This window comes from Vigna umbellata, chromosome 3 (genome assembly GCF_029865625.1).
Source record: "Vigna umbellata cultivar VRB3 chromosome 3, Vumbellata_1.0, whole genome shotgun sequence".
Classification (NCBI taxonomy): domain Eukaryota; kingdom Viridiplantae; phylum Streptophyta; class Magnoliopsida; order Fabales; family Fabaceae; genus Vigna; species Vigna umbellata.
The window spans coordinates 44,666,342-44,678,145 of NC_142167.1; the positions used below are offsets into that span (position 1 = coordinate 44,666,342).

The 11,804-nt window shown below is 41.2% G+C and overlaps 1 protein-coding gene across 1 annotated transcript; it reads left to right on the top strand.

The window, feature by feature from the left end:
* Positions 1-338: 338 nt before the first annotated feature.
* On the top strand, positions 339-2,542 carry LOC124844320 (protein gamma response 1). Its single transcript, XM_047321232.2, has 3 exons — positions 339-1,136; positions 1,293-1,379; positions 1,562-2,542. Exons 1-3 carry the CDS (start codon positions 473-475, stop codon positions 2,233-2,235), a joined length of 1,425 nt encoding a protein of 474 aa, XP_047177188.1. The 5' UTR covers positions 339-472; the 3' UTR covers positions 2,236-2,542.
* Positions 2,543-11,804: the final 9,262 nt, after the last annotated feature.

Here is an 11,804-nt window from a genome sequence, read left to right on the forward strand (position 1 = left end):
CTGATATTTTGTTATTTATCAAATAGGAGTTGAATAAATTTTAAATTAAATAAACGTTATAAAACATTGATAAATAAAATATTCGTGACATAAAATATTACAAGATACTAATATTATGTAACTATTGTTTTTGCCTTTGTCTTCACATTTATGTGAAAAGGCACAACTCATGGTTCTTCACATTTTTTTGCCTTTGTCCTTTCATCTTCATATATTATTTACCTTCTTAAAAAGAATTATAAGAAAGCACTGCTAGGGAAAATATGAAGATTTAGAATTATTGTATATTATTTAAAATATTTTTCTTTTAGAACAAAAAATTATAAACTGATTTTCCTTGCCGGCATTTGGAAAGAAAATTCAGAATCCCGCGCAAGAGTAACATAACATAACAGCCATCGGTCATAGCACCAGCACCGTCACCGCACTCTTATTCCGATTTCATTTCGCCCGCATTTTCCGTCCACCCGCAATGGACGAACCGGAGTCAGTAACCGCAGAGAGAGTGCCCCATCCTCCCTCTCCGAAGTTAGGGTTTCCTCTCACCGACGCCGGCGCCGCAAACCGTGTCGGCGGTCTCAGCACCATCCTCGTTGCTTCAATTCAAGACGCCAAGGACCGCATCGCGCAGATCGAGTACGTCTTCTGCTCCCAGCTTTATCCTCAATTTAAATCCGACGCGGCATCGAAACGGCGTCACATCGACCAGCTCCAGCGCGAGGTCGACGAGAACATGGCGCTGCACAAGAACCTCGTGGACTTGGTGCAGTCCAAGGTTTCCGCTCTGAAAGACGCCGAAGAGAAGCGAAACGCTGCGTTTTCGAAATTGGAGGACTGCGAGAGCGAGAAGGTGAAGTTGCTCGCAAGAATCGAGGAGTTGGATGAGAAACTGAGGAGGAAGACGCGAGAAGTTGAAGAGGAAAGGGCGCTGCTAGAGCGCGTGGAGGCGCTGACGCGTGAGTTGCAGGATGAGAAGGCAAAGAAGAATCGCGTGACTGAGGCGTATAAGAGGCTTAAGTCTCAGCACGTTTACCTCCGACGGAAGGTTGGTCTCTGTGAGGAGAATGTGGTTGAACAGAACAAATTCGAGAGTGGGAGTGAATTTGGCACACGTCAGAGTCCGGTCGCTGAACTTGGTATTGTGCTAGTTTCTCTTGTAACCGTGTGGTAGAAAACTAGAAAGAGTTTTTCGCTTTTTGTTTTATTGTTATTTGTGAGTATGTGAATCCTTCAACTGAAAAGTGTCATTCAACACTCCTTACTCACCAATTGTCTTTTGCATGCTGTTGCAGTTCTTGCATCTGAGAATCCAAATATCACTATGGGTGCTTGTGAAGCTGCTGAAGTGAGGAACGAAATCCCATTGGAAGACTTTGGAGGTAATTGAATTTTCTCTTAATATTTACTCAACTGTCCTTGTATGAAATGGCCTTCACTTCGATCCGCCTGCATCAAGTTAAACATACATACACAGAGTTTGTTGTCTAAAAGCTATGTTGAGTTAGTGAAGTGTACAATTTAGGTTATTTGATTACACATCATCTACTTCCCATTGTTCTAGGCCTTGAAAGCAAAACTCCAGATGTGTTTGTTACTGGGTGTGAGATAAACGAAGTGAAGTTGAAGCCGTCTGAGGAGGATAGAGGAGCCAATTTGAGTTCTCCATCCTCTGGTTTTCGTGATGTCCCTAAATTTCCATCCACTACAAAATTAGTCTCTGTATCCAGTACAAAGCGGCCAGCATCTTCCTGGAGGCAAACCCGGACTCATCAAAGTCGAACAGGTCCTGACCCTCATGACGATTTTCTTGACACTCCTCTGGAGAATATCAGAGGAAATTTAAATAAGGATTTCAATAAGGAGGACCTCCCAAACCCGATTCAGGAAGACATTAACAACGACAGCTCAGATGATGAAACACAGGATATGGCTGCCAAAAGCAGTCCTCAGAAGAAGCTAAAGCAATATTCTATAAATGTAGTTGACCAAAGAAGTTACAAGTATGTTGAGCCAGTGAGAAAAAAAGCCGAGCGTGAAAATTTAAAAGGAGTTGAGTGCAAACAATGCAGAAAGTTTTATGATGCTGTTCTTCCTAATGCTGATGGCAAGGATGCTGACAGTAAGCAGAACTTCCGCTGTGAACACCTAGATGGTGTTTCTAGGCACCGATATAGGTATGTTCCGCCCATGACTCCTGAGGGATTTTGGAATATTGGATTTGAATCTGAAATGTAAGAGTATATTTTAGACCTATTACTATTTGATTTATAAATGAATTCTGTATCCAATTGAAATTTGTCCCAACTTTAGTTTCTTGGTAAATCTAGAAAAATAACTCTTAGGAACCTTGAACATTAGGTACATTATTAACTGGTACATTGGTAATCTCAATGCCAAGAGGCAAAATTTACCTTTGTACTTCATACTAAGCCCGATTGGACTAATGCATGTACTACTAGTTGTAGATACCTTATGTTGTTGACAGCAAATAAACTTTTTGTTCTCATTTATTATAGAAATAGTCGTTGTACTCTTCTAGACAGTACCTTTTGCTTGAAATTTATTTCGTATTTATTTAGTTTCTTGTGTGTAACTGTTTATATGTATTATTACTGAGATAAACTGTTCAGGGTCAGTGTCCTAGTAAACTTTTGTTTAGGTTGGGGATTTAGGGGATGGGATGGGGAGCTTAATTCTGGATACTATGCCTTATTTTCACGGCTCTATGTAGCACGAACTACTTGCAAGGGACATTTTGTTATAATGAGATGCGATTATTCATTTTGATGAGTGAATTTGTATTGGTCAATGAACATACGGCCGTTAAAGCTGGCCAAAATTTATGTGGGTTGAACCTGAAAATTTACCCTTTAAAGGTTTCTAGTTTTAACAGTTTGGCCTATTTTTAGGTGTTTTTGGAAAATAATCCTTGCAGTAGTTGGTAACGATAATTTTTAAGTCTTCAAAAACAGTTTGACCGAGAAAATACTTAAAACACATGTAGACTAAGAAAGACTGTAAAAAACTATTGAAACTCTAAAATTAAAATAATACCGCTACTAAAATACTATCTTTTTTTTCTGAAGATTGTATTTTTACGAATTTGCTTTGCTGTTTAGAAGCTTTGGATGTGATGACCTTTGGGATTAGGAACAACTTGGATGTCTTTAATTTTGTTGAGCCTAATTTTTATTTGGAGTGATAGCGGGTAGTGGTTCCACTATTCAGACTCATAATTGGTTTTGGTTTTGAATGGCGCACTTAAATGGACTTTGTTGGGGTCTGTCATTCTGGTCAACCTATTAAAAAGATTTATTAGTGGAGAGTAACTGAAAATTAACTGCAAGTAGAGAATATGTTCATCAAAAGTGGGAGAATGTCATAAAAATGAAACTAGAACAGACTGGAAGAAATAGGGCTAGAGGAGGGTGTTGATGGTTGAATAAAAAACTGAAGAGAGCATTAGTTAAGCTAGATGACATAACTACAAACTCATTGTGGCAACACAAATGCGAAGTGTTTTATGTGTGTCTGCATGGATAACTTGAAATTGATGATAGCCCAAAGGCAAATCCACCTTAGTAAACATCGTAGCATCACCTAATTCTCCAGTAACTTGGGAAACAATTTTTTATTATTACTGCATTTAGAGCATAATACACAAACAATGAAGAGCCCTCTTTTTGTTAACTAATTAGATAAGGGATGAACAGGATCTAATGCTATGTTAAATCATACCCACTTGAAGCATTTCGCCAAATGAAATAGGCAATGGTGGTCTTTTTGTGAGTGTGTAGCCATATGGTGTGACGTTCATAGGTGGTGCACTAGGAAGTAGGGAACGTGGTGATCATGGGCACTAAAGGGTGGAATGCCCTGAGGTATTTTTAAAATAGAATTCGTACGTAAGCTGGTTTGAATTTGTGGGGATAAGGTAGGTGTGGAATATGAAATTATATTTTTTATTTCAAATTATGTAATTCAAAATATTTTTAAATTATACGATTTGAAATATATTCTAATTTACGTAATCTAAAATATAGTTTTAAATTGATTAAAAGGTGATGTTGATTATTTTTCATGTTATAGGATTGAAAGAAAAAAAACTGGGTGCAGGTAGCAAATTCCTTCACACTTGTGTTTGGGTCTTTAGCTTCGACCTTATTGTTGTATAACGGGTCTATGGCGTTTACTTCCCGCCTTCCTGCACCTCCACAATTTTTCGTCCACCCACTCATATTTTCGAATTCACCATTTTATCATTTGGAAAAGTATTTTTGGATTATATATTCCGAAAGCTTTTCGAAATTTTCAGAACAATGTTTTTGGAACAAAATTTTTGAAGGAAATTTCCAAGGGAATTTTGAAAATTTTTACCAGAACTCAAAATATTTATCGAAATGATTTATTCAGATTTGTATATTAAATGTTTTGGAAAAAAAATTAGAGAGTGAGTTTTCTTCTGTATTTTTTTCTCTTCTTTCTCTGCAGATGGTGATGAAAGTAGTGATAGTGTGGTATGGTGCGGTTAGTAATCATGGAGGTGCAGGATATAATAGCCTGGGTCTATACTAAGAAACTAAACAAAAAGAAATGTTAAAAATATAGCCTAATGTAAAAAACGTGTTGAAGTTGCAATTCATAAATCAATTACAACGATCATAAATAAATTCATAATATTCACTGAAGTTGGCTTTTTGATTTTCAAATATAGCCATATCAATGAAAATCATAACTTCACAGATTGGTTTCTTTAGTTCGGAACCAGTTTTAACTTTTTCCGTTTGGCTCTTTCACGGGGTAATTTTGTGGCTGATCAGGACTGGAACTCAACCTGGTTTTCAGTCCTATATGGATGAACCGGCATGTAGAACCCAGTTTCGATAACCATGTTAAAGGCACTAACCTGCCTTTGCCATCAACTGTGTATATCATTTGCATTATTTTCTATCATTAATTTATTTTTTGGAGGGGTGGAAAAACTTGTTTGATAAGCCAGAAAGGGTATCACTAAAAGATTCCATGTCACATTGCCCGAGAAGGGATAAAGCTAATGAATGGAACAAATTGCGGTGGCTTTTTCTTCGTTGGAGTTTGTAGTGTTATACTACAGTAACTTTTCTCCTGACTACTTCACATGATAAATCAGGATAAAGGTACGCCTTTATTTCTTCCCCCATGTTAAATTTGTATGTTGAGAAAACATTGTTATGGCCTTCCTCCTTTTGCACGATATCATGACACTTTAAATATTCCCAAATCATTCACCAACCTTAACTTGAGAAAGAAATGTGCTGATGATTACACATAGTTCTAGGATGTTAGTGGATAAATTTCTCTAAAACAGTTCTATGGGAAAATAAAGAAGTTTTTCTACAGTTTGCTTGTGCATAGGTGAACATGGTTTTTACAGACAGTTCTCCAAAAATATTAACTTGTCTAAGTTATGCTTAAATTAATTTTAGGTTAATGAGATTTTTCCTCTCTCGTATAAACTGTTAATAGAAATGTTTATCCTATTATATTTATAATGGATACACAGTGTTGGACAATGCAAGTTGCAATGGAAAAGTGAAAATAAAAAGTGTTGGTTAGTCAGGAAATATAAAAAGTGGAAGTGATTAATAAGCTGGGATTAGGGAGTGAAAACCACAGAATCATCCACTTCCAGGAGAGGGCCACCTAAAATGTAGCCATTAGTGAGGTGGTGGGACGAACTCATGTTTTGCAAGAAAGCAAATGTGGGCCAATCTTACTTTGTGGTTGGTGGATTTTAGTAAACAATGGTGCAAACCATTTTTGTTTTCTTGAGCTATTCATTTCTCCATCTTACTTTTACTTTTACTCTTAAGCGTACTTGGATGGAATACCCTTTTGCACAAAGTTAATGGATGTGGGAATGGATGAAGAACACCATCACGTGCCCCCAAAGTGCTAGTGGTGGCTCGATTATTCTATTCAGTAAATATTTACTGAGAATCTAATTTTCAATCTAAATTTTATACTGAATCAATATTAAAAAATTAAATATCATATAAAAATAAAAATGTATAAATTTATGATCTTAAGATTTTGAATTGACAATAATATTAATAAATATCTTATGTGAATTACACTTAAATCTAATTAGTGCTTTCTGTAAATTTCTCTCCAAAATACTCACTGTTTCGGTGTACATTTTCCTGCGTTGCTCCTGGCTGTCTGGGACGCGTGTTCTGCTGTCTGGAATGCTGTGTTTCTTCAATTGTTGTTCTTCATGTTCGTCAAAGGAGGGGGAGGTACCTGCAAAGATACTCCGACGCTCAAGTCAGATATGAGTTATGGAGCTGAAGCTCAGAAGAGAGCAATTGGATACTGCTCTGAAATATTATTCAGGATCTCTAGAGCATAAAGAGAACGTACCTGGACTTGGGTCCTGTCACTGTATTTATAAGCAAAATAAAAATAACCACCTTACCTAAAAGTGTGGTTAGTGGCTTTGACTGATATTTTAACTGTCTAAAATATCTAAGATATTTATGTTATTACATAAATATCCTTACTACATAACATGCCCCCCAAGTCCGAGTTAACCGTTCCGTTTTATGAACGTGGTAACTCTAGGACTTATGAGTTTGATGGAGGCTGCCTTCACTGTAATTAGAGAGCGTGTGCAAGTAAGGAATTTGATGGACAAAAAGGAGGCGAAGACGAACGGCAAAAACCAAAAGGTTGAACAAATTTGAGGCCGAACGGCCAACTTCTTGAGCGCTCGTTAACATGAATGTCGAGCGATGTTTGAACGCTCGCTGATACGGATTGACGAGCGCTTATGGAACGCTCGTTGAAACGGAATGTCGAGCGATGTTTGGACGCTCGTTGACGTGCATTTGATTGTCGAGCGTTGAGGTTGACCGATTGACTGAGTGGACGATCGTTGACATTTGATTGTCGAGCGTTGAGGTCGAACGCTGACTGAGTGGACGCTCGTTGACATTTGATTGTCGTGCGTTGAGGTCGAACGCTGAATGAGTGGACGCTCGTTGACATTTGATTGTCGAGCGTTGAGGTCGAACGCTGACTGACTGAGTGGACGCCCGTTTTGACAATTGAATGTCGAGCGTTGACGCTGTACGACTGACTGAATGGACGCTCATACACATGAGTTGGCGAGCGGTTTGAAACCAAAGGGAGGCCGAACGGCCGACTGCTTGAACGCTCGTACATGGATTGTCGAGCGGTTGAAACCAAAGGGCGAACACCTTTGAGGCCGAACGGCCGACTGCTTGAACGCTCGTACATGGATTGTCGAGCGGTTGATGTTCTTGGGCGAACAACTACCAGGGGGAGTGTATCCCGTAGAACGCTCGTGGACATGGATTGTCGAGCGGTTGAAACCAAAGGGAGGCCGAACGGCCGACTGCTTGAACGCTCGTACATGGATTGTCGAGCGGTTGATGTTCTGGGTGTTCTTGGGCGAACAACTACCAGCGGGAGTGTGTCCCTTTGTTCGATGCACCTGGGTGTTCTAGGGCGAACATCGGCCAGCGGGAGTGTATCCCTTTATGCACGTGGGTGTTCTTGGGCGAACATCTGCTGGGTTTAGAAGTACTTCAGGATGATCGGCTGTCAAGTGTCCGCTTTTATGTACAAGATATGTTTATCTGCACTGTAAGAAATAATATTAAGCATATAGGTGAGACCGTTTGGTCAAGTTGCAAACCTGGTGGCTGGACGCTTGAGGCCGAGCGTCAAAGAGATGAAGTGACCGAATGCTTCCTGCGGAAGAGACCGAACGTCAAATGATGAGCGAAATGACGAACGTCCGAAAAGTGTAATGGCCGAACGTTGATGCCAATAGAACGAACGTCATCGGAGTGGAGTGGCCGGATGTTAATGACGAGCGAACTGTGGAACGTTCTGGACCGAACGTTAATGACGACCAAAGTGAGCATCAGCTGTAGTTGAATGGACGAGCGCTTGCAGATCCGAGTGGACGAACGTTGTTGAGTCGGGTGGCCGACCTGTTGAGGCGACAGACTGCGGAACGAACCTGGGGCTGAGTAATGGACGTTCAGGACGAACGTCATTGAAACGTTGTTGAGTCGGGTGGCCGACCTGTTGAGGCGACGGACTGCGGAACGAACCTGGGGCTGAGTAATGGACGTTCAGGACGAACGTCATTGACATCGTCTGGCCGATCATGGGTTGGGTCGAATGACCGTGGTGTTCGAATGATAGAGCGTTCGTTTGGAGGTATGTTCGTGCAGTAGAGGCCAACTGCGAGGCCGAGCGGTGATGATCAGCGAAATAACGAACGCTCTAGGCCGAACGTCCATATTGATTGTGGAGCGTTCGGTCCAGAAGGCGAGGTGGCACGTCCGGCTGTGTGAACGCTCGTACTCTTTGATTGTCGAGCGTTCGTTCCAGAAGGCGAGGTCGAACGTCCGGCTGTTTGACGTTCGTACATAATGATTGTCGAGCGTTCGTTCAAGAAGGCGAGGTCGAACGTCTGATAGCGGGAACGCTCGTCCACGTTGAGTGTCGAGCGTTGGCCTCCTAAGGTTGAGGACGAACGTCTTCTGTTTGAACGCTCGTCCACGTTGAGTGTCGAGCGTTGGCATCCTAAGGTTGAGGACGAACGTCTGATAGCTTGAACGCTCGTCCACGTTGAATGTCGAGCGTTGGCCTCCTAAGGTTGAGGACGAACGTCTTCTGTTTGAACGCTCGTCCACGTTGAGTGTCGAGCGTGCGAATCCAAGGGCGAGGACGAACGTCTGACAACTGGAACGCTCGTCCACGTTGAGTGTCGAGCGTGCGAATCCAAGGGCGAGGACGAACGTCTGATTGCTCGAACGCTCGTCCAATGGCGTTATCGAGCGTTCAAATCCGAGTGCGTGGACGAACGTCAGTGACGTAGGCTGAGTACAAGACGTTTCATGACGAACGTAGTTGGCGTACGTTCCAGGACGAACGTAATTGACGTACGTTCCAGGACGAACGTAGTTGGCGTACGTTCCAGGACGAACGTAATTGGGGACCTTCCAGGACGAATGTAATTGGGGTACGTTTCAGGACGAACGTAATGGGGGACCTTCCAGGACGAATGTAATTGTTGTACGTTTCAGGACGAACGTAGTTGGCGTACGCTCCAGGACGAACGTAATTGGGGACGTTCTAGGACGAACGTAATTGGCGTACGGTTGGCTGAGCTTGGGGACGCTCCAGGACGAACGTTATTGGCGTACGCTAGGCGGGCTGGTTAAACTATATGGCGAACGCTTTTGAAACCGAACGTCTGATTCCTTGAACGTTCGTGTGGTACGTGTGGTCGAATGCTTGAGCGTCCTCGTAGCTGTGAGGCCGAACGTACACGAGGCCATGGCGGGACGTTTCAGGACGCACGTCCTTGCCGAACGCGAGACAAGTGGCACGCTCGTACAGATTTTGAATGGACGGCTGACGTTTAAAGTTTGGGGAATAGAAATTGGGTTGGATGACGTGGAGGCAGAACCGCATGACGCGTGGATGACGCGAGTGTTGCGGAAGACGTGGATAATGGGTGACAACCGTCTTCTTCCCGCCTCTCTGCAACATCTATCTTTACCCCAAAAAACCCTAGAATCAATCGCACCGTGGAACGATTGGAGACAGCGCAAATTGGAGATGCAGGTGTTGCCACTGGTGAAGGCGGCACTTGTCTGAGTCGAGGCGGCGATGGAGGATGATTTGGTGGTGCCCCTGTGACAGCAGCGCCTGGTGGCGCGATGGAGGCTTTTCTGTTCTTAGTCTCAATTTGGGGATTTGGGGATTTTCGGTGCTCAATCTCGATTCTGTTCCTTGGGGTTTTGATTCCTGTGTGAAGAGTTCGCCATTTCGAAGGCGTGAAGATGGCATTGACAGCGATGCCGTGATTTGAAAGAGCGGCGGCGCTATGAGTTTTTGGGTTGCGATTTGGGAATTTAGGGTTCCCGTCGTTCTGCGATTTCTGGTGTAATTGGGAATTTGGGAAATTAGGAATTGTGTGGCTTTTGTTTGTAGAAGGAGAAGATACAAGGGTTCCCTGGAGAAGATGGTTGCACGTTTTGGGGTTCTGTTGGATTGAGAAAATGGTTGTTCCTAATCACAATTTGGGTGCAGATTGCCATGAAGAAGGCACGATTTCATGACGGCGTTGTTCGAAGATTGAACTAGGATATGCGAATCGAGTTTTCAGAGGTTGGGTTTGATCTTTGTGTCTTGAATTATTGCGTTTCAGTGGTTCAGGTACAGATTTGTGGCTTTGATCTTCGCAGAGGTGTTCACGGTAGCGTTAACGGCTCGCGGAGGAGATTCCTTGTGGCGATGCTGCAGTTTGATTCATTGAGGCCGAGGCTCTTCTTGTGGCTTCTTTGGGTTGGCACTCGGCCCCACGGTGGGCGCCAAAATGTTTCGGTGTACATTTTCCTGCGTTGCTCCTGGCTGTCTGGGACGCGTGTTCTGCTGTCTGGAATGCTGTGTTTCTTCAATTGTTGTTCTTCATGTTCGTCAAAGGAGGGGGAGGTACCTGCAAAGATACTCCGACGCTCAAGTCAGATATGAGTTATGGAGCTGAAGCTCAGAAGAGAGCAATTGGATACTGCTCTGAAATATTATTCAGGATCTCTAGAGCATAAAGAGAACGTACCTGGACTTGGGTCCTGTCACTGTATTTATAAGCAAAATAAAAATAACCACCTTACCTAAAAGTGTGGTTAGTGGCTTTGACTGATATTTTAACTGTCTAAAATATCTAAGATATTTATGTTATTACATAAATATCCTTACTACATAACATGCCCCCCAAGTCCACAGAATCATCCACTTCCAGGAGAGGGCCACCTAAAATGTAGCCATTAGTGAGGTGGTGGGACGAACTCATGTTTTGCAAGAAAGCAAATGTGGGCCAATCTTACTTTGTGGTTGGTGGATTTTAGTAAACAATGGTGCAAACCATTTTTGTTTTCTTGAGCTATTCATTTCTCCATCTTACTTTTACTTTTACTCTTAAGCGTACTTGGATGGAATACCCTTTTGCACAAAGTTAATGGATGTGGGAATGGATGAAGAACACCATCACGTGCCCCCAAAGTGCTAGTGGTGGCTCGATTATTCTATTCAGTAAATATTTACTGAGAATCTAATTTTCAATCTAAATTTTATACTGAATCAATATTAAAAAATTAAATATCATATAAAAATAAAAATGTATAAATTTATGATCTTAAGATTTTGAATTGACAATAATATTAATAAATATCTTATGTGAATTAGACTTAAATCTAATTAGTGCCTTCTGTAAATTTCTCTCCAAAATACTCACCAACATTCAATTCAGTTCTTAAAAATAAATCTAGTCCAACTTAGTTTTTACAAAACGAATCAATCACAATCTAATTACGAAATTAGAGATTGTTTTTTTTTTTTGTAACTTTTATGTTTTTTCCCTTTACTTTCAAAAGCTCAATCACGTGAAATCCTAACAACCAAAAGTCTTATAGCATGGTAAAGAGGAGAAAATCGATATTCAAATCCTAATTTGATAAGTGTATAAATCTTATAAAAATAATATCAATAACAAAAAAAGATATATAGTAAGTACCCTTCCTTCACATTTGCTGAAATGCATTATCTAGTGTTTCTTAAACTTTAAAAACTACGAAGTGTTATTTTTCTGAAAGACCTTTGAAGGTGCACAGAGTATAAATTTTAAAAATCTTCACAATAAATGGAAACTATATCGAATAACTTGTGAAATTAGGATATGAATTTAATTGAATCTCCAATGAACTGAACAAATTTCGTAA

Excerpts from the sequence above, each read along its gene's own strand:
- LOC124844320 (XM_047321232.2), top strand. The coding sequence starts at position 473 with ATGGACGAACCGGAGTCAGTAACCGCAGAGAGAGTGCCCCATCCTCCC. Across the intron at positions 1,137-1,292 it reads GAGTCCGGTCGCTGAACTTG|TTCTTGCATCTGAGAATCCA; the intron begins GTATTGTGCTAG and ends ATGCTGTTGCAG. Across the intron at positions 1,380-1,561 it reads CCCATTGGAAGACTTTGGAG|GCCTTGAAAGCAAAACTCCA; the intron begins GTAATTGAATTT and ends CCATTGTTCTAG.